This window comes from Magnolia sinica, chromosome 3 (genome assembly GCF_029962835.1).
Source record: "Magnolia sinica isolate HGM2019 chromosome 3, MsV1, whole genome shotgun sequence".
Classification (NCBI taxonomy): Eukaryota; Viridiplantae; Streptophyta; class Magnoliopsida; order Magnoliales; family Magnoliaceae; genus Magnolia; species Magnolia sinica.
In genome coordinates this window covers 111,231,751-111,252,075 of record NC_080575.1, presented here as the reverse complement: position 1 = coordinate 111,252,075, position 20,325 = coordinate 111,231,751, and the positions used below count along the sequence as shown (strand labels likewise).

The 20,325-nt window shown below is 37.7% G+C and overlaps 1 protein-coding gene across 2 annotated transcripts; it reads right to left on the bottom strand.

The window, feature by feature from the left end:
* Window positions 1–5,548: 5,548 nt before the first annotated feature.
* Window positions 5,549–18,995, bottom strand: LOC131240714 (condensin complex subunit 2). Of its 2 annotated transcripts, XR_009168844.1 has the most exons (14): window positions 18,498–18,995; window positions 18,192–18,293; window positions 17,911–18,028; window positions 16,224–16,297; window positions 16,095–16,155; window positions 15,784–15,984; window positions 15,369–15,655; window positions 15,146–15,290; window positions 14,686–14,942; window positions 14,534–14,564; window positions 12,845–12,984; window positions 8,036–8,146; window positions 6,998–7,334; window positions 5,549–5,970 (listed from the first exon to the last, which is right to left on the bottom strand). XR_009168844.1 is itself a non-coding variant. In XM_058239135.1 (13 exons), exons 1-13 carry the CDS (start codon window positions 18,756–18,758, stop codon window positions 7,125–7,127), a joined length of 1,998 nt encoding a protein of 665 aa, XP_058095118.1. In that variant the 5' UTR covers window positions 18,759–18,995; the 3' UTR covers window positions 6,608–7,124. The 2 variants fall into 2 exon arrangements, 1 of the variants encoding a protein (XP_058095118.1); XM_058239135.1 differs by lacking the exon at window positions 5,549–5,970 and having other exon boundaries at window positions 6,608–7,334.
* Window positions 18,996–20,325: the final 1,330 nt, after the last annotated feature.

Sequence of the window (20,325 nt, the reverse complement as noted above, 5' to 3'; positions counted from 1 at the left end):
CAAACTGATATCTGAATGGATGGATGTTAATGAAATGGGCACATATTAGAATGGATCGGAATCAAGAAAATGGAGATTCATTAGATTTGATTCTACTAGTTCTACAATTAGAAGGGACGAAGGGTAAAGATGACGCTAATTAAACTATTTTTAGATACAACATCCTCCAGAAGATTTTATAGGAGAGCATCTACATAGAGGTGGAGACCTGGAAACTAACAGTTTTAGATTTACACGAACTCCCTATAGGAAGAATACAAGCCGTCAATACAAATGATCCTAAACCATCAAGGAAACCTAGCAAGTGTTTTGCAGCATTGGCAACCTATAAAAGGAGAATATAATGAAGAGCTAAAGGCCCGTGGCAAACATAATTTATCTTCTTTTTAAAGTTATCTTAGCATAGATCAATATCGTTTAGCACCATCCCTATAGTATCGTAGGATTAGCATACACATCCATAACCCTAAGTTCATGGATCCTGATCAACCAAGTCCTTATTTGGGCGATCAATCATCCTCGTCACATCTTACTAACCATTCACTTGGATCGTCTATTCATAGGGATGGATTAGGTATTTATCTTTTTCATTGTCTCTAGTGGTTTTTAATTTGTTAATTGTAATAAGGCGCATTTACATATTAATAAAATCAGTATTATTTTAGTTCTTTTACATTTATATGTTCATCTTCATTCTTTTAAGAGATACATTTGTTGCAAGTAGTGGTGAAAGAAAAGTCTTTAATCCTAAGGACAAATGAATCCATATAGGACTCACCCCTACACTTTCGCAAATCACATTATCGTTGATTACAACTGGTAGATGAGATGACAATTGAATTTTTGAATACGATCTTACTCAAACATTTTAGCGCAGTGTTCAATCAAACATTTAGTCGAGTATGACTCAGATACATGCGCACTTCTTAACCACACATAAGCCAAATATAGGCCCTTGATCACACATGTGACCTTGTATTTGATTGAATTGCGCAAACAAAATAAATAACAATTGTGTGTGTGTGTGTGTGTGTGTGTGTGTGTGTGTGTGTGTGTGTGTGTGTTATATTTACACAAGGTTAAAAGATAAAATTGTAACTAAAATGAAAAAAATTTCTATATATGATAACAATAATGTATATAAATAGTTTATTGTTCACTGTTCTTTACCTCTCCCAAATCTTTCCTTCTCAAGTAATCATAGTATATATAAGACTCTCTGCTAAAAAAATTCACTTTCTTCTCAAGCGTATCATTGGGTGGCAACCACTAATCTCTATTATTAAATTGCATCCAAAATGTTTTTTAGACCAAAAAAAAAAAAAAAATGTGTTTTATTGGATAAGGTGTGTTTAATTCAATTTGCTCCAAAAAATGAGTTTTTATTCTATTTTAAAAAATACATGAAGGTTTTAGACATTTGATCAAGTATATGAGCAGAAAACAGTTGTAATGTTGTGATGAAGGTGCCCATTGTTAAAACCTTCTAAATTGTGTACTAGGCCACCCATGCGCATCTTCCAGTTCATTCATAAAATGCACTAGGCCACCGATACGTATCTTCCAGTTCATTCATAAAATGCGTCCCACCATGACCAACAAAACCCCAAAAATATCAGTCCCTTCTTATGTTCAATTTTCATGAGAAAATAAATTTTACTAATAGAATATTTTATTTTAAAAAGTAAATAGATACCTAATAATATGGAAACCTTTTGTAAAATATTTATATAGATTAATGGTAAGAACAGGGATTTTTGCCATGAAACACTTGAATTTGCATGTGCAGATGACATGGGTTATAGGGCTATTTGGGTGCTTTCTAACACTTTATTAGGCCAACTTTCAACTTCTCACATACACATCCTTATAAGAAGCTTAAAGAGCTTAACGAGCTTAATCTTTTTAGTAATTTGTTCGGAATCATCTACCTGATGGTGCCTTTAAGGGGCGAACTGGGTCCAACCAAAGGTTTAATTCACCTGTATTTCATGTTCTACAGGTAGAATTGGTTGAGTGTGCCAGACATATATTCATCATTATCACGTGCCTTGCAAGTGGCCATAGTTGAGTTAATTAAGATATGAGTAGTAGTTATATATGTTGTCATGCACAATCATTTTTAACTGTTGTGTAATTATTTTTGTCCAGAAGAAACCATATATATATATATATATATATATATATATATATATATATATATAGAGTCAAGCTCCCCGGTGTGCACACGTGTCATGGGTGTCTAATATGGACGGTCCATGTGATGTGGAATCCCATGAAACCTCACATGAGAAATTTTCACCCTAATCTAAAATTCTGATGGGCCATAGCAGAGAGAAATGCAAATCAAGGGAGGAAACTGTTTTAATTTTTCATGGCCCATCAAAGTTCTAGATCATGTATCTTAATGTGTAATTATTACAAAATTATTATTTTATGTGAATAGAAATGTGGATTTCATCAAGAGGAAGAGTGTTTCAAAGGACACCATGTCTCTATAAAACTATAAGCCACGGACATTGTAGTCTAAAGATACAAAAACATTTACCGATCAAGTTATCCATAGCCTAATTTATTCTTCAAAATATGTTTATAAGGTATATCAGTGTCAACACTTGGAAATATGTTCTACACTATAAGGTACAAATCTTCATGTTGAATCACGGATTTCTTGTAGAAAATTTATTATTCCCTCTTTTGCACTTGATGGAATATTTAGAAAATGGAAGCGAATCTATCTTTGAGACATTGGTCATTCGTATCAAAACTTCAATGGTATGATATTTTCATCTCAGATTGCTTCATTTCTTCTCTAGTTTTGTGCTTTCTTTTTCCAATATCCAAAAACTCAAATGAGGCAAACCCCAGACTTTTCCTATGGTATGACGCACCGCTGTCTTGAATAAGAACCCAAAAAACAGTCAGTTCCCCGCACGGAGGGAACTGTCTTGGATTTTAAAAAACCCTAAAAAATCAGTCACTTCAAGGGTTCCTATTCCCCAACCTGTCTTGGATAGGTCTGATTTTCAGGTGTCGTGTGACGCACCTGTCTTGGAACAGTCTGATTTGCAGGATACGGCTTTAATGTTGGAAAGGCACACCTTGTGTACGGAGTGGATGTGGGCCTACATCACTGTAGTCCCCACATACGTAGTATTAGTATAAACTTATCCTACAATGGTTGTAGAGGAACCGGGCTTAAAAAGTTGTGAGCCACCACCATTTTGAAAGTGGTCTTTAGGTCCCGCTTTCATCATGGTGATAGACTATCACAGGAACCTAGAACTTTTCCTAAACACGCACCTATTAATACATCACAGCTTTTTATTAATAAGCACACCAGCAGGAGTGACTGGTCACTCATCCTCGGACGCAGATTGCGCCCAGCAGGACACGCCTGGCGAAATCGTCATTTCACGCAGGAAATCTTCACTTTTCACATTAGGTCCACACGTGCACGTGGAACTTTTTCATTTGTGCTGCACCGGATTCCTCATCCGCAGTCCTCATCCTCTGATCACCTGACGGGCTCATGTACAGAGACCATACAAATTGGGGGTACGATTGTCAATGATACACATCTATAAAATCACACGGATCAAGCAATCATATCCTCTGAATTGCTCGGCTCTAATACACTGTCAAGAAAGAGAATCACTTACCTGTTTTGGGATCATATTCTTCCTTTGGAAAATCAACAGCCAGATTTCACAAATGATGCCGGTCACCTATATGCATATGCAACTTGTGTGTCACATGTAAAGAGCACATGTGAATGGAAGGTGTCGATAAAACAGATGGATCAACCTGGTGCCCACAGATGTAGTGTGGATTTCAAATTCCTCCAGAAATCCCGCCTCATTTCTTGCTGGAACTGGATGATATAATTCCTAGATTAATTCGATCCCTCTCATGGATTCCAAATATACGATGGAATTTACATTGGACAAAATGCAATGCCATAGCACCTAATCCCATGTTCCAAACAGGCCCTAATGGTCCATGTTCAAATAAGGAGGTCCCAAGACTAGTGGCCAGGATCTTTCGAATGGACTAATTTTAGAATCTGTCAAAATTGACCCGACCCATACTGCCCGCGTGACTCTTAGACGGGTCAAATTTGGACTTCCCATGAGCATGTTTGGATATAAGGAATCAATGATAGAACAATCAGTTTCCTTGATTTGACATTTATCATTGTTTGAGTTGGAAAAATAAAAGCCATGGATTCAATGGTAATAATTATTGGACCATTTGTTATCGGTTGGCACCCCTACTACTCAACCTATGTTTTGCCTTAAAAAATCAAAATTTACATTGCAAAAAGTGAGGCAAGAAACAAGGTGATTACTGTCTGATGAGGATAGTTTCACTTGCTATACAAATAGATGACCCTTTTGAGAATCAACCTGGTGCTTGGAAAACATAATCTTTACAGCTATCCATGTCCACACAAACTCAATACCTAAACTTTAAATCCCCTTAATTAAAGTAATTAAGTGCCTCTTTAGCTGCTGGTGAATTCATTCCCTAATTTTTATGTTCCTTGAGGAATGTTAAACTTGGCTTAGTAATCCCTGGGGGAATGATTAAATTGTTTGGTTGATACGCCTAGTTAAAGTATAAATAATTGTTTAAATTCCCTAGGCTTTTCATTCCCCAGCATTCCGATGAAAAGCTGGGGAATGAAATTTCCAAGTATAAAGGCCAACAAAAAAGTGTGATCCAAACATATTTTGTGAGAACTAGGGAATTACTAAGCTAAGAAATATATAAACTAAGGCAATTGATGTCATACAGAAACTTGCTTAAAGAAAACATATAATTAAGTTGTCTCAACAAGATATCTATGTCAAGGGGTGAGTTTATTGTTTGTTAAGAAGATGACTACCCTGTCGTGCACCAAGTACATGTGTATACAAGCTGTTGATCTGATGTCACCATCATGGATTCACCATGCCCAAAAAATACCCTCAATTGGCACGCAGATACACGACACACCAACAATCCATATTCAACAGAGAAGATCAAACATTTGATGATTGGGATTTTCCAATTTGGGAGAACTTTTGGGCATCACAGTCTAGATGGGGCCATCAGATAAGTGGCTCAGATAAAACAACCATAAGCCAACGCATGCATAAACTAGGTGCACAAAAGGAAAGGTCCATGTTCGCCACAAATAAGAAACTCAGAAGCCCCAATGTTATATAGGAAATTAGAAATTAGATCCACTCGATTTAGACTCATCCCAAATCACTACAGATAAATGGGTTGGGTCTGAATCCTCAGTCTAGACTTCACCCATACCCAACCCAATCCCAAGTTATTTGGATTTGGACTTCAACTCGATCCATATACTAATGAATTGGGTCGGCCTAAAATCTAGACCCTATTGTTGAATGGGTAGGTTGTAGAGCTCCCCTTATTTGGCTCACTTGCTCCCCTGTCAGGTTCCTACAATTCTCTCTTTTCTGTTTGAGCTATGCCCCCAGCTTTCCTCTGAAGAGGAATGCCAACATAACAGAGCTCCACAAGTCCCCTAGAGTGATCAAGACCTTTGATTTAATGGGTCACCAGGCAGTTTAATTTGAATTACATGAATGGCACGCATGCATTTTCTGAGTAATTCTAGGTGCCAGCGTATCATCCGTCAAAGTTTCTCTTTCAACCAAGGAGATTGTGCTGTGGTGGCCCGCACTTCAAAAACAACAATGATCACACAAAAGCAGTCATCACTTTCACACACCTTTCCCCACTGTAGTTGGACCACTGATTAGAGTGGATTTTGAACTGCAGGGCATCCACAGCAAGGGTCACAAGGTAGATGGTCCCAATTCACTATCCTCTTGCAACATGGAAGGTGGCAGATAGGTTACATGAAGCTCATGGAAGATGACTCACAGAATAATTTCCACTGTAGAGTTATTTGATGCTCCAGCCTAGTCTGAGGCTTGATGCTCAGGCACTCTGAAATTGTACATGGCATTGCATTAACTCAAATTAAACGGTCAAAATAAGATTTTCCAAAAATAAAAACTCGATTGCCAAATCTAACCTCTGAATGTTGGACAACAGTTTGCCGAATCCCAACCATTAGCACTTTTTCATCTCAACCATTGATAAAATGCCCACCAATCAGCTAGTTAATTAATTAAATGAGTATGATGTTTGGGCTATAATCTATCTAAATTTGTGGCCCACAGTTTGGACAGTTTAATTTGAGTTATTTCTATGCCAAGTGCACTATGTATTACCGCCAGCTTGTCAACCCTTACTCGAGTACAAAAGTTTTTCTCAAATTTCCACTAGACTTTTTTGCGTCTTATGATATTGTGACCAATGGATTATATCACACATGCAAGAGCATTGATGTGAATATGTCAGCTATGTATTTTGACAGTAAGCAATTGTATCAAAATGTATCATTGATGCGAACCAATACAAACAGTTCCCTTAGATACATATCCAAATCACAATGCCAAGACATTTGCATCCTGTTGCCAGATGGATGTCTCATGATACATTCCCAATATGATATGACACACTTCAATAGTTTTTTTTTTGAAAGATCACTTCAATAGTTTGATACATGCCTAAATCACAATGCAGAGAAATCTGTGTCATATTGCCAGATGAATGTATCGCGATACAATCCCAATATGATATGATACATGTTGATATTTTAAACCCGGTTTTCATCCACCCTATTTGGTTGATACAACATTTCCTTTCTACTTAAGAAATACTAGTAAAACCTTGTCCTACAGAAGAATAACAGCATATCCTTCAATAAAGGTGCTGCCATACTGACCTAAAACAAATAAAGTGCCTTCAAAAGGATTATCATAAACAACAGACTCATGCAAACTGCAGTAATCAAACCGTGCCAGCCTTTTGCCCATTTGCAAGCAGCAAAAAGGTCAATTTGGAACACATGATAAGTCAATATCAAGTACAAAATAAGTGAGAACAAACAGAGGGGTGTGGAGCTTACATGGTCACTTGCCAGTCTTGATCATGGAAAGAAAGCTGCTAGCAGCATGGTACATGATTACATTGAGTTGCAGGCACTTGTGCACCTGCTAATACAGAGATCCATGGTGTGGGGGAGGATGGCAGGATCACTGCACGAATGCTTTGGCATGCTGAGGAATGCGTATATGGAGTTCATCCAAAGTGGGGCAGTCGTGGATGCTCAGACCATGCTCATTAGCCAAATGCAAGAGACATATGAAACACAGGTGTGGGGAAATATCCTTGGATGCAGCTGCTGCACAGTCGGCAGGAAAGCTGCTCAAGACATGGTTGAAAGATACCTCTTCCTCATGTCCCTATTGAAATACCATATCCACCATTAGGAATCCTTGGTTTAATGATATTTGAAAAACAGTATAATCACATGAATAACAAACAAATATAAGAAATTGCATCCATAGCAGATATAAATACAAAACGGGTGGTGGGGATCTCCCAGGCATCCAAGCAATCGCAACGGATGAGTCCCCCTCTGGCCTCTACCAAGGCAAAAAGGTGCTGCAGCGAGATATAGGCATATCGTGGGTACAAAATGTCCATGATGTTTAACACCTCAACAACTCCCATAAAGTTTGCAAAGAAAAGGTTATGCGCAACATCATCGGGGATATTCCCAGAGATGCTTCAAGGGGACCTTGTATGTAATGCACAAAACAGAGTAAAATACTTCAAGTATATGTTTATTTCAACTAATCAAAAATATTTATGACAAGCTGAAAACATGAGTTAGATCAACTAGGTTCATCAGTCCATTACGCTAGTGTACAGTTAATTCTATGGAAGTTTCACGAGATGTTTGGGTGGTGAACGCTATATAACTTAAAGCATCACCTCAATCCATGACAAATGAAAGTAAAACTAAAAAAATCTTGCATCTAGATTTCTTTGATAGACAATGCGGAAAGAATTGACCCGAATCGATCTTCTACATCCTTACTGAGAATGAAGAATAATATGTGGAGCAAACAAATCGCCAAAAAAAAATTAACAGGCTTACCATCTCAGTGTTTTTAATGCATTCTTGCAAATGATCCCAGAGCGTTTCTTTCAATACATGAACATCAACCTGCTTAGAAGACTTGTCATATTGAACTTCAATTTTATTTACCTACAGTTTTGAAAGAAGAAGCAAGTATTAGTACAAAGTCATTTAACAATGCTAGAACAATAGATAATGAAAATGCAAATAAGTATGCGTAGTTGCAGATGTTGCGGCTGCTGCTTGAGGGGTTGGAGGTAGACAATGTTTCAATAATTGGTTCGATGTCATATGATGAGACTCCATATCAGAGCAACTTGCTTCCCCAGCCTTTGGCTTTGCTAGTGGCACTTAATTGTACACAGTGATTGCAGCATAGAAAGTAACACCCGATCAATATCGCATAGTGCCGATAAGAAAATAGGCTGTAGTTGGGAAACTTTCCAATATCAGTCGATATATCATGATATATCACAATATATCAATGATATATCAAGACAATACAATATTATGAAAATATTGTTGCTCTGAAATTTTCAGTATCGTCGATACACATCACACGTATGGATGATGTCACCAATACACATCAACAATATCGGACTTGCGTCAATCCCCTTCTGAAAATTTTCGGAAATTCACCAAAAATCCACAATAAAAAATGATTTTCTCTGATTTTATTTTTTCATTTTTGCTGGAATTATGTTGTTGAGGGGATTTCGACCAATTTTTTCATTTGTTTGAAGAGAAGGGAATTTGGGTGCGGAAATCAATATCAAAGAGCGTGTAGTACCAGAAATCCAATCAGTGAGTTCGTACTAATTTCAACTATTTTTTTATTATTTGCTTGGAATCTGTCAGATGAAGTTAGTAATATGTGAATTTGTATGTTTTGCATGCTCAATCATGAATTTTGACCTGCCAACTTTCAAATTTGGGAATTGAGGAATTTGGGAAAAATCCAATTTCACCATTTTTTACTTGCAATTTAAGTGTGGAACAATCACATGAGAATGCTTGGAGGCTTATCCATGGATTGGCAAACTTTTTGGAATTTTTGAGAAAAAAATATTTGCTAATCAAAAATATCAAAAAATAAATGGAAAATAGTTTTTTTTTTTTTTAATTACATTGCCAGGATATTATTTATGCCTTTGAGTTTATATATTTACAAGTGTATGCTGATCTTGACATCACCATACTCATTTATTTATTTTCAAAAATAAATTTAATTTCTTTAACAATTATAAATAAAAAATTTTAAAATATATATTTTTTAAATAAAACCACTATACATTGCAGGATGAATTTGGCTTTTGAATGTATTGATTGTGTTTTCATACATGTCTTTTATGGTTTAAATTATATGAACTGATTTGAATATAGTTGCATCACTTCTGTCAGACAGCGCGTGGTTTAGGACCCTATACAAAGGAAACTTACCATGTTTACTTGTTTTTTTGTGATCTTTTGAGTTATAAGTGTGTATTAATGTCTTTTTTAATATCTAAAGTTTTATTGAAAAATTCAATCAATTTCCCGATGTTTCCCAAAAATTGTAATACACAATACATGTGATATTTCCCATGCAATACCATATATGTTTTCGCATAACAAGTGTGTGATACATGCATTGATACTGATAGTGAAAACACTTTTTATAAGCAGCTATAGAGCAACTATGACCTTTCTAGAGCTCTAGATTGGAGGCTCTTCCAAACAAAAGTGCTTGAAATGGAGACATGAAATGGGCATTGGTATATTGTGGGCGATCAATACACTAAATGAAGATAGATATATGAGAAATCATAAAGGACATTTTTAGTATAGGCAACAAACTTCGGTTCTTTTTCTTTTCTTTTCTTTTTTTTTTTCTTTTTTCTTTTTTTTTTTGGAACAGTAACTACAAATTTTATTAAAACGATAGCAAAACAAGGAGACAAAGGATGATGGGAGGTCATCCAGTTAATAAAAAGAAGGAAATTCTCCCCGGCTATCCTAAAAATCCTCTGCTGAGCTCCCTACAAAATGTGTTGTCAACCCTAGCCCATGTCAATAGATGTGTATGTGCATGGATTTATGTAGTCAGGAGGAGTATCATACTCCTTTTTTATATAAATTTTAACCACATTAAACTAACACCATTATTAATAACTGGGGGAAGTGGCATATGCAATAGTATATAGAGGGAGAAATTGGAAAGGGGAATGAAAAAAGGGAGTAATTGTAGCAAAGTTACGAGATACATGCAGGGAGACAAAGAAGGGTGCTCATGGTTTCAATTGTGCACAGCCCATCTCCACAGTTTCTTATGATGTGGCTCATTCGAGCTTTAGATCTCTTTGTTGTTGGGTTGACATAATAACATGAGCCAGCACAACATATGTATGGTATGCATTTCACACAATTATGATGGTGGGCCCTACAAAGGCTTCTTGCACAATTTCCCTACTAGTACATACCATGTGGGCTACACACAGAAGGAAGTTCAAACGAACAACTGAAAGGATGCAGGTAAAATCTAACTTGCTGGCCGTTGTAGGCTTTTAGCAGGGGAAATCTAAACCATAAATCAAACAACAATCACATTTTCTAATTCCCAAAATACCCCTAACTTCATTTAAAATGCCTTTCCATGTCCTTTAACTATTCAAAGTTTTCCGCTATAGTTGTACATGAGTCGAACCGAGTTGAGCTAGGCACAACTCAAATCGGCTCGGCCAGTAGACAACCCCAACTCAAACTCGGCTCGGCTCGGTCCTCGTTACTAATTGGCTAGCTCAGCTCGGTTCGATCAGCCGCTCAAGCCTGTGAGACATTTTCTCAAACACATAGATTGCATCTTCATTCTCTCACACTTTGAATGCAAATCAATAAGAGCACTTTGCAGGCATTTCATCAAACACTTAGCAAGCAACATCAAGATCAAAAAATGAGGGCAGTCCTACAATGTAAAGTTTTTTTTTTTTTTTGTAGGGATTTGTTTCTTCAATCTTCCCTTGAATACCCATTTTGAGAATACCCTGATATGAGGGCAATCCAAGAAATAACACTTCATTGACGTATTTCATGAAACATTCGGCAAGCAACATCAAGATCAAAATGACCAAGTCATCAAGTCGGGGTTCGAAATTTTTTCGAGCTCCAAAAACCAACTCAACTTGGTCCAAATCCAGTTTCAAGCCAAGGCGGGTGGGAGCTTTTCCGAGTCAAGTCGAGTCGAGTTGACCGAGCAAACTCGACTTGTGTACAACTCTATTTTCCACACTACAAAATTAAATGCAAAAGCAAAATTGCCCAAAAGTTGTCTGCGTTATATATAGTATAGATATCAAAAAGGCATATGATACTCTACACAACTACTCAAATCCATGCACACATATTTTTCTCTATAGCCCATTCCATAACCAACCATTCTGCTTTATGGAAAACTTGATTTGGAGAAAGGTCCCCCATGGGATGGGACATGACCCAATTGACTTCCTACAACTCAAAAAAAATAAAAATAAATAAATAATAAATAAATAATAAATAAATAAATAAAATCCCAAATTTTCCTAGAGAAGACACAATACAAAAGTAGATGATCCAAGTTTTCCTCGTCTCGTAAATAGAGATTGCACCCATTAGGTAAGATCATCTACCTTTTCCTTAAGTTATCAATCATAAGGACATTGTTCTTTTCCACTAGCAAACCAAAAGCCACCACCCAATGAGGTCTTAGGTATCTCCAAATATGGCGAATTGGGTCCTTGATTTCCAAAAGAGATAGGCCTTAAAGCACTGAATAGAATGACCTTGCCAAAAAAAAAAAAAAGCTCTAGACTTACTTGGGTTCCAAAACTCATCTATCCCCATTATGGATAATGTTGCCTCGGTTATGAAGCGGTTCCATCATCCTAAGATACTCACTGATCTCCTCGTCTAGAGGGTCCCTTCTAAATATGGATTCCAAATCATTTGCTCCTTGACCCTCGAGATACACTGAGCAATGAGAGTCTCTCTCCCTTCCCACCCCGAATAAATGTGGAAAACCTGAGCTAAAAGGCCCATCTCCAAACCATCTATCCTCCCAAAATCTGATGTGCAACCCATCTCCCGGGGAGGAGATTTCCTCTCTAAAGGAGCTTGTCACTTTAAGTACTAGCTTCCAAATTCCTAAAGCCCTATAGGGAGATGAGGGAGACGTAAACCACCACCTGCTTTCCTCACCATACTTACAAGAAAGCACCTTGTTCGATAAGTGTCACCACTTTGTGAGAAGAACTAAATTGAAAAGCTTCAGCAATCTTATGACAAGTGCCCCCTTCTCCTTTGGTTTGCAAACCTCAGCCCAATTGACTAAATGAAATTTTTTCCCTTCCGCTCCTCTCCATAAGAGATCCCTTTGGATCCTTTCTAACCTCCTGATTATGCTTTAAGGGAATTGAAATAGCACCCTGAAGTATAAAAGCATATTTGAAAGCCGCTTTAATCAACGTGATGCGCTCCCCAAAAGAGAGATTCTTGCTTCTCCATCCCGATAATGTCCATTTTAAGCAACATAACAGACTTTACTGATGAAAGAAGAAAAGGAAATAACCACGAAATTAGAAAAAGCATGTCGAACTTTGAAACATAATGTTTGGTTGGACGAAGAACCACCGTCTACTTTTTGCAGCCTGAAAGCATCTTAATCATCCAAAATTGGGAAAAAAAATTTCGGTTATTCCAAAAGAGATCTTAGCATCAGATGAACAGCTAATGGCAAAGTTTCTTCAGGTTCATATCAAACTGATCCTCATCAGAGATTAATGTAAAGTTAAGTTAACGAAAAGAGTAAAAATGAACCTGCCGAGGGTGTGAAACAAGAGTGCTCGAGTCTTCCATATCACTGAGAACATTCCCATCATCAAAATGGCCACTGATCTCACTATCATTATCCCATGATGCAAATCCTTCATTAGTGTGGCTTTCTCGTCTCGATTCATCTGACAAGAGAATAAGCATGATAATTTACGTACTAGAAATGCATGTTATCATTAAAAAACAAGGTGGAAGCAAAAGTTTTTAACTAATAGAAATGAATAACTTTGATATAACTAAGTACAAAAAAATCTAATATATATCCACTTTCACGGGCATGTTAGCATTTTGCCAAAACTTTCAAATGAAACATGGGGTAGTCTAATCATCAATCTGGAGATTCTGGACTGTCCACTAATTCCATGCCACTTTATTTATGAATAATTCCATACCACTTTTGCGAGGCCAGAAGCAAAAAAATAAAAATAAAAATAATAAAAAATCAGATGATTATAATCCCTGTTATTTTTTATTATAACTGACATCTATTCAAACCAGCCATAGATCAGATGGTTAGCACCATCTGACCAAGCCAATATCAGAATCATTAGCACTCCACTGACCTGCCAAGTAGATCTTTTAGGATGATGATTAGACCAAGTTTTTTCTCATCTCAATCTTGACAAGGAATATTTTTGCATGCTATTGTTGCCTACCAATAGTGATATGGAATGAATGGACAGTCCGGATAAATGATTAGATTGTCCCATGTGTCATTTAAAAGCTTTGAGCACAAAGCTAATGTGTGCATGCTAACATGCCATGAAGGTGGGCACAGTAGTATTCTCCTATAATGGGATAATGTGATTTTATTTGGAGAGATGCTCAAAACAACAACAAATGTAGAAAATGTGTTACCAAACTTATTTTTTAAAAAAATTTGCAAGCATAAGACCTTGTCACATGTATTAAGGGACGCCACATCAAATGAATTACTTTTATGAGTATAGAAAATAAGGAAAACAATATTATTACAAAATACTTAGCCCATGATTATCAATAAAGACTGCTCCTACCAACAGCCAATGCAGAGGGCAAAATAAATGATCTAAAGGCATGTTCTGGCATTTGCTGCTCACATAACTATTATGGCATTGGTAACAACAGGCTCAAGCCCAGAGCTCAATGGTGTGCAGCCATTGCTTCAACTGGGAGGTGTCGGATTCATAATTGCCTTACCTCCCAATAATTCTAACAAGAACACTACATTTTCTAATTAAAAAAGTCATGTCCAAAACACATGTCAGACATGTTGGGCACATGTCGACACAACTACTAGGAAATAACCTCAATGTTTTGTTCTTGTAATTTAGAAGTATTTATATACCATTTATATACTATCAACGTATTTCTATTTATACAGAGATATTTGTCCATGTCCAATGTATTTATGACTCTAAACTCATAGCATAATATATTTTTCAACGTAAGTATAAATATATATGGATGTGAGAGGCTGTGAAAGATAAAAGGGAGCCTCACATAAAAGCAAAGGTTCACAACAAAGCAGGATTAGCAACCCAATTCATGACAACTAGAACCACGAAAATTAGTTTGCTTCACTAACTTGTATAATGAAACAAGTTACTAATATTCTTCAGTTTTGTAAAATCTTATGGTCATACAGAACTGCATAGAGAGCAATATCATGTCACCCAAAGAAGCGTAACTTACCTGAAGATTTTCTTCCTCTCTTCCCAAGGCACTACAAAAAGAGAGAGGCTTTTTATCATCAAAATACTCAGCCACAAAATGGAATCTAAAGATGAGAGAACCAAATTAGGGCAAAGAAAGGTACAACATTCCATCCAAACACCAGATCTTACCATAACATTGGGAAGAAGAAACAACTTGACGAGATCCACAGGCTGATAGTGACAGTCTTCTGGAAGTGTAGTATTGCAAGGAACTCTACTTGCAGGAAGCAATAATGACTTTGGATTTTTTGGAAGCGCAAAGATATCTGGCATTTCCTTGCCTAAGGATTTTGTGAAATCGATATCAATGGCTGCCTGCTTTCTGTTCTTTGATTTCTTTGATGTTGCTAATGATCCACTTGCTGAAACTGGATCCTGCTCCGGACCTGAAAAACAATATTAAGTTAAAGCAATGAACTTTCATGTGTTTTCCTTTTATAGGTAAGCTGCGTTTAAGTCATGATCTCATGGTTGAAGCTTGAAACACAGCACCATCCAACTGAACTACAGGTTCAGACCTAATCAACAACATGCATCACAGCATTAAAGTATGCAAAACAAAGACAAGCTTTCCACCTTCAATATCTACCTTTAGCTTTCCGATACTTCCAATGATCAGGACCTGCCCAAGAATTTTGTTTTGAAATACATCCCAGGCCTAGAAACGCAAAAGCAGCAACTTTTTCGAATCTAACATCCGCATCAGGTTCATGGAATATATAGTTGCCATTCTCCTACAAAACACAGAATCCATTAAATGATATAGAATATTAATCAATTAGACGAATGGCACAGCACGACTAGTCGATTACCTCATGGTTACTTGCGAAATGTGGATTTGCAGAGGTTGAGAGGTCATCGTGCACACTTGTCTGGTCATCGTTATCAAAGCCCCAAGGCCCACAATCATCAAACACATCATTTTCCACCTCAGCTTGATTATAGCTGGCTGAAGCATCCTGTTCCACTGTTGTCTGGTCTACAGAAAATACATCCGGTGGCCTCCGATTATCTTCATCAAACTGATTCACAATATCCCTCAGTGATGGAGAGATGTCTTTCTTCTGACGCATTTGAATCATCATTTGCTCAATGTACTCTGTGAAGAAACTAAGTAAACGGTCAGGACAAAGAGGAAGAGAGAGAGAGAGAGAGAGAGAGAGGAATTTGCAAAAAATTTGTACATGTAACAGAACTAGAATCACCAAACAGTATATGCAGCCACACCTCTTGCAAAAGAAATATCGATCTGTTCTGATAAATCAGTTTGTGGTGCACATGATAGATTCTTCCCTGGTGTTTCAAGTGAATCAAAAAGCACTCGACAGCCACCATATACTCCAAGGTTATTGAGGAGAAGACCCTTGGCTCCACCTTCATCAAATTGTGCAGACGATTGATGATATAAAGGATCCACAGTGAAGGCCACTGGAACAAAAAACAGAACACTAAAACATTGTAGCATATGAATTGAAATTTGAAAAGAAGTATCAGAATTACCAAATCTTTAACGAAAGAATATAGCAACAGCTAATTACCATCAAACTTCTTTACATTTAGAGCCTCAAAAGATGACTCCAATGTTGATAAAGGTGAGATCTGTATATATTAAACAGTGTCAGATGGCAATTAATGCATTAATCTGCATTAGTGACAAAGATAACCACCTTTTTCTCTGACTCTTTCTTCGGACGGCCCTCTTCTTGTACAGAATCAATGTTTTCACCCTCTACAGTGTCCTCTGTTACAATAAACCACAATATTATGACATGGACAAATAAGAAGTGCCTAAGCATGGGGCTGTCAACAGATCAGCTTCAGCTCAGGTCCTAGAGCATCCATGCCCTCGCTGAACGAGTTCAGGTCTTCCCAGATCCTGTTCCTTTCGGCTTAGGTGCTGATCCCAGTCAATCTTTGGACCCTGGTTTAGAGTCGGGTTCGGATCAGACCCTGGTTTAGAGTCTGATTCGGATTGGGTCCAGGTCAAATAAGGGCAGTAAATGATATGGATTAGCTCATTCACATGTGTACCACTTCGACACATGCACAGTATGTAAATGGGGCTTTCTTACATGCATGTGGCTTAGCAAACCTCATTCCACTTCTAGAATAAATAATATGCATGTAATATATTGATATTAATATTAAATTTAACTGGACCCGACCCAAACCCAACTAGACCTGACTTTTTAAATGGGGACCCAAAGTGGTGGACCTGAACCAAACCAGATTCCTAAACAACTAGACCAGTTAAAATCTGATTGGTCTTATTGGGGGCCTGCAGGTCCAGATCCTATTGACAGCCCTGCCAAAAGCATGCAATAGCTTGACATGATAAAGCTTAGGGGCATATGAATGTAATATGAGTTTGAGTAGCAACTATTAGTCTAATAGAGCAGAAATAACCTAATTCTACTTTTCTACTTTATATTCATACTGAGTTCAGCCCAAATTACAATTAATTTGGCCTATGTCCACATTATGAATACTAGGAAACACTTCCTCTTGAGTAAACTGATCATTTGCAATTCAGTTCACTAGTGCATCCAAATGTAGCCTTCAATCTACAAGCACAGTTCTAGAAACTGAAATTAGATTTTTCCAGTCTAAAGGTGACCCTTCCTTTTGATGCATCTAGCCACTACTTCTACAGAGCAAGGCCAGCCAACATGATGTGCCCTTTTTCCAACATTATAAAGATGGTTCCTTCGAGCACCTTAAAGGCCTGTTTGGGAGCGTGGATTTGGAACCCCCTGGATTCGGAACCCTCAAGATTTGAAACCCCCTGGCTTTGCAATCCTCCCAGTGTGTTTGGCACCCTCGAGTGTGAATCAACTTTAATCCAAAAGTACCTGTGCATGGTATATTTACAGGGGTTTGAATTTAATTACTAAATCAACTTTAATATCTCTAATTAGTGAGATATGTAATTTTTGACATGATGGGTGTGATAAGCCCACTGAAATATATAATTTGCCTGAAAATGATGAAATTCCAAGTCTCGGATGGGCCACAAGCACAAGATCATGTCTGAGTGACTAACCAACGATTTTTAATCGTTGATTAACATGGACAATGTTTGGACGGTGCTGATCATCATTAGTGGGCCATGTGCCCAATAGAATGATAGTATAGTGACACACATGTTACACCTGCAACTATTGAAATGATTTGAGGTGTAATCCAAGCTCTCACCATGGATTGCAAACCCCCTCAAAGAGAGGATTTGAAACCCCCAGTTACTTTAAGCTGCCAAACAACCAGGGGATTTGAAACCTCCTCAAATCCCCTCCAATCAACAGTGCCAAATGACCCCAAGATTGAATGCACCAAAAGAAAAGAAAAGAAAAGGACCTTTATCGCCTTCATGGCCCACCCGATTAATCCCACCAAGAACTTTGTATGCCTCAGAATGCACTGAATCAACCCTCAACGAGTATATCTTTACTCCAGCTTCCAATGTACAGCTCGCCTATATCAAGGAGAATGAAAAAATAGTAGAATCCGTGAACAATGGATTCAAACTGAAGAATTCCACAAGATAGGGGCATGCAAAGGCAGAAACAGACTGCTGCATCTACCAAAAAGGATGGGTTAAATATCAATTTCTAAGAAGGAAAAGGAAAAAAAAAAACCTTTTGGAAATTGGTCTCGGCGTCATCCTCCGATTCAACCCTGATGATTTCACTGAGATGATCGATGAGGGTCAGATCCCACGTGTTTTTCTGGTTTATTTTCTACACCACAGGAAAATAGAAAAAATAAATAAATATAAATATAAAATGAGCTGATATTTGTACCCCAACCACATTTGAGACATACGCCTCTTTTTCTTTGGTAAAGTGCAGCCCATGGTTGGAGTGTATCTACAGAGGGGTGTAGGTGTAAAAAACAGTGGGTGTTGTGTAAATCTCATTTTTTGAGGGGGGTTAGTTGCACACATTTTCGCTGGCGAGTTTGATGCAGTTTTGGAAGAGCTCTGCTATCTGGTCTTTGTTGAATAGATCTGACCGGTCCGAAGGCTGAGGCGGAGGATGAGCAGTGGATTTTCTACGGTTGGCGGCGGCACGGGCCGCGCGGGCTTGGGCGCGTTCGAGTTGGTCGTCGTTGGAGCCCAGGAAGAAGGGGCTTGTTGGAGATTGGAGGCGAGAAGACATGGGAGGAGGCCTCTGTTTCGCATTTGGGGTGACGTTTTCGGCCATGAATTTCTGTAGAGAGAAAGAGGGAGAGAGAGAGAGAGAGAGAGAGAGAGAGAGAGAGAGAGAGAGAGATCAGGGTTTTGGTAGAAATCCCTCGGAATCAGAAAGAGGAAGGGATTGAATGGAGATTAGACCGGATCGGTTTCTGTTTTCTATTTCCCTCTTCCTCTCGTTTGAATTGTGCAGAAGAAAGCCTAGGCGATTCGCGCGAGGTAACGCCAGGAACGCGGATTAGGTGTGGCATGGGCCTCACCCAACACAGTGCGGCCCTGAACGTGGGCCTGTCTTGATGTATTTGTACTATATCCACTCCGTCCATCCGTTTTCCCATATCATTTTATGACATTAGACCAAAAATAAAGTAAATCCAAATCTCAGGTAGATCACATTACAAGAAAACGTGTTTATTGACCATTAAAAATTATAACAGACTTCAACAGTTTATAGATAAAGCTGATATTTGCTTTTACCCTTCATCTATGTCTTTGTAATCTTATCAGGAGGTTGGATGTAAAATAAACATTATGGTGGGCCGTATGATGTTTATTTATTTATTTACTTTTAGATCATGGCGTTTCAACCGACACCGTTTCTTGTAGTGTTGCCCACCTAAGATTTAGATCTTCTAAAGTTACGGGCTCCGTCTTAAAATGATCTAAGAGTGATATCGTTGTCCCTTTGAAGTTTTTAACAGTGGCACTCAATAACCACCATTTCCTATAGTATGGCCCACTTAAAACTTGGACTTAATATTTGAATCTTTTTTAGCATGGCTCACTTAAGATTTGATACCATAATTGTAGTGTTGTCTCACTAGAGAACATATTGTCTAGGCATATTTGCTGCAATCAGGATTTAATATACATCAAAGTACTTTAATACTCTAACAATATTAATAGAACAATATGCAATGTCCAAGCATGTGCAATATAAATGGACACTCAAAATTTATTAACAAGTCATTCATCTGTAAACTTATGCTTATTACCCACCTAAGGTCTAAAATTTCCTCATTTCTTTCAAATATACTTTATGTCAGTGCGCTTATTACAACCATTTTATCAAATATCATATACATCCGTTAATTAAAGTTAATTTAATAATCAAATTTAAATTTATGAAAAATATTCTATAGAATTTCTATGAATTCTTTTTTTCAGATAATAAATAAGCTATGAAACACAAATGAGAAATCGGTATCGCCCCAATGCATCCTAAATGGAAAATCCTAAAAGAGGCGTTAGATGATTGACGCATGTTTTGTATGCACGCCAGATGATCTACGATTCCTAGAGACAGGAGCACGAATGCACGATAACACGTTTTCACCTGCCTTACTTCTTGCTACCTGTAAATAGAACGTTTAGTAGAGAAATACAATGGAGATTCACATTCCTCTAAAAAAGACGGGAGGTGTGGACCACATGATGACTTGATCGTATCGATTTTTATCACGGTCATACTCACGATATTCTACACTGGATGAATGGTGTGGATCTTGCAGACGCAGAACAAAGTATCATCTATACCGCGAGGCTCCTTCAACAATTTTCACTCGCGCGCATGTATC

Excerpts from the sequence above, each read along its gene's own strand:
- LOC131240714 (XM_058239135.1), bottom strand. The coding sequence starts at position 18,758 with ATGGCCGAAAACGTCACCCCAAATGCGAAACAGAGGCCTCCTCCCATG. Across the intron at positions 15,985-16,094 it reads AAATGTAAAGAAGTTTGATG|TGGCCTTCACTGTGGATCCT; the intron begins GTAATTAGCTGT and ends TTTTTGTTCCAG. Across the intron at positions 12,985-14,533 it reads GAGAGGAAGAAAATCTTCAG|ATGAATCGAGACGAGAAAGC; the intron begins GTAAGTTACGCT and ends TTCTCTTGTCAG.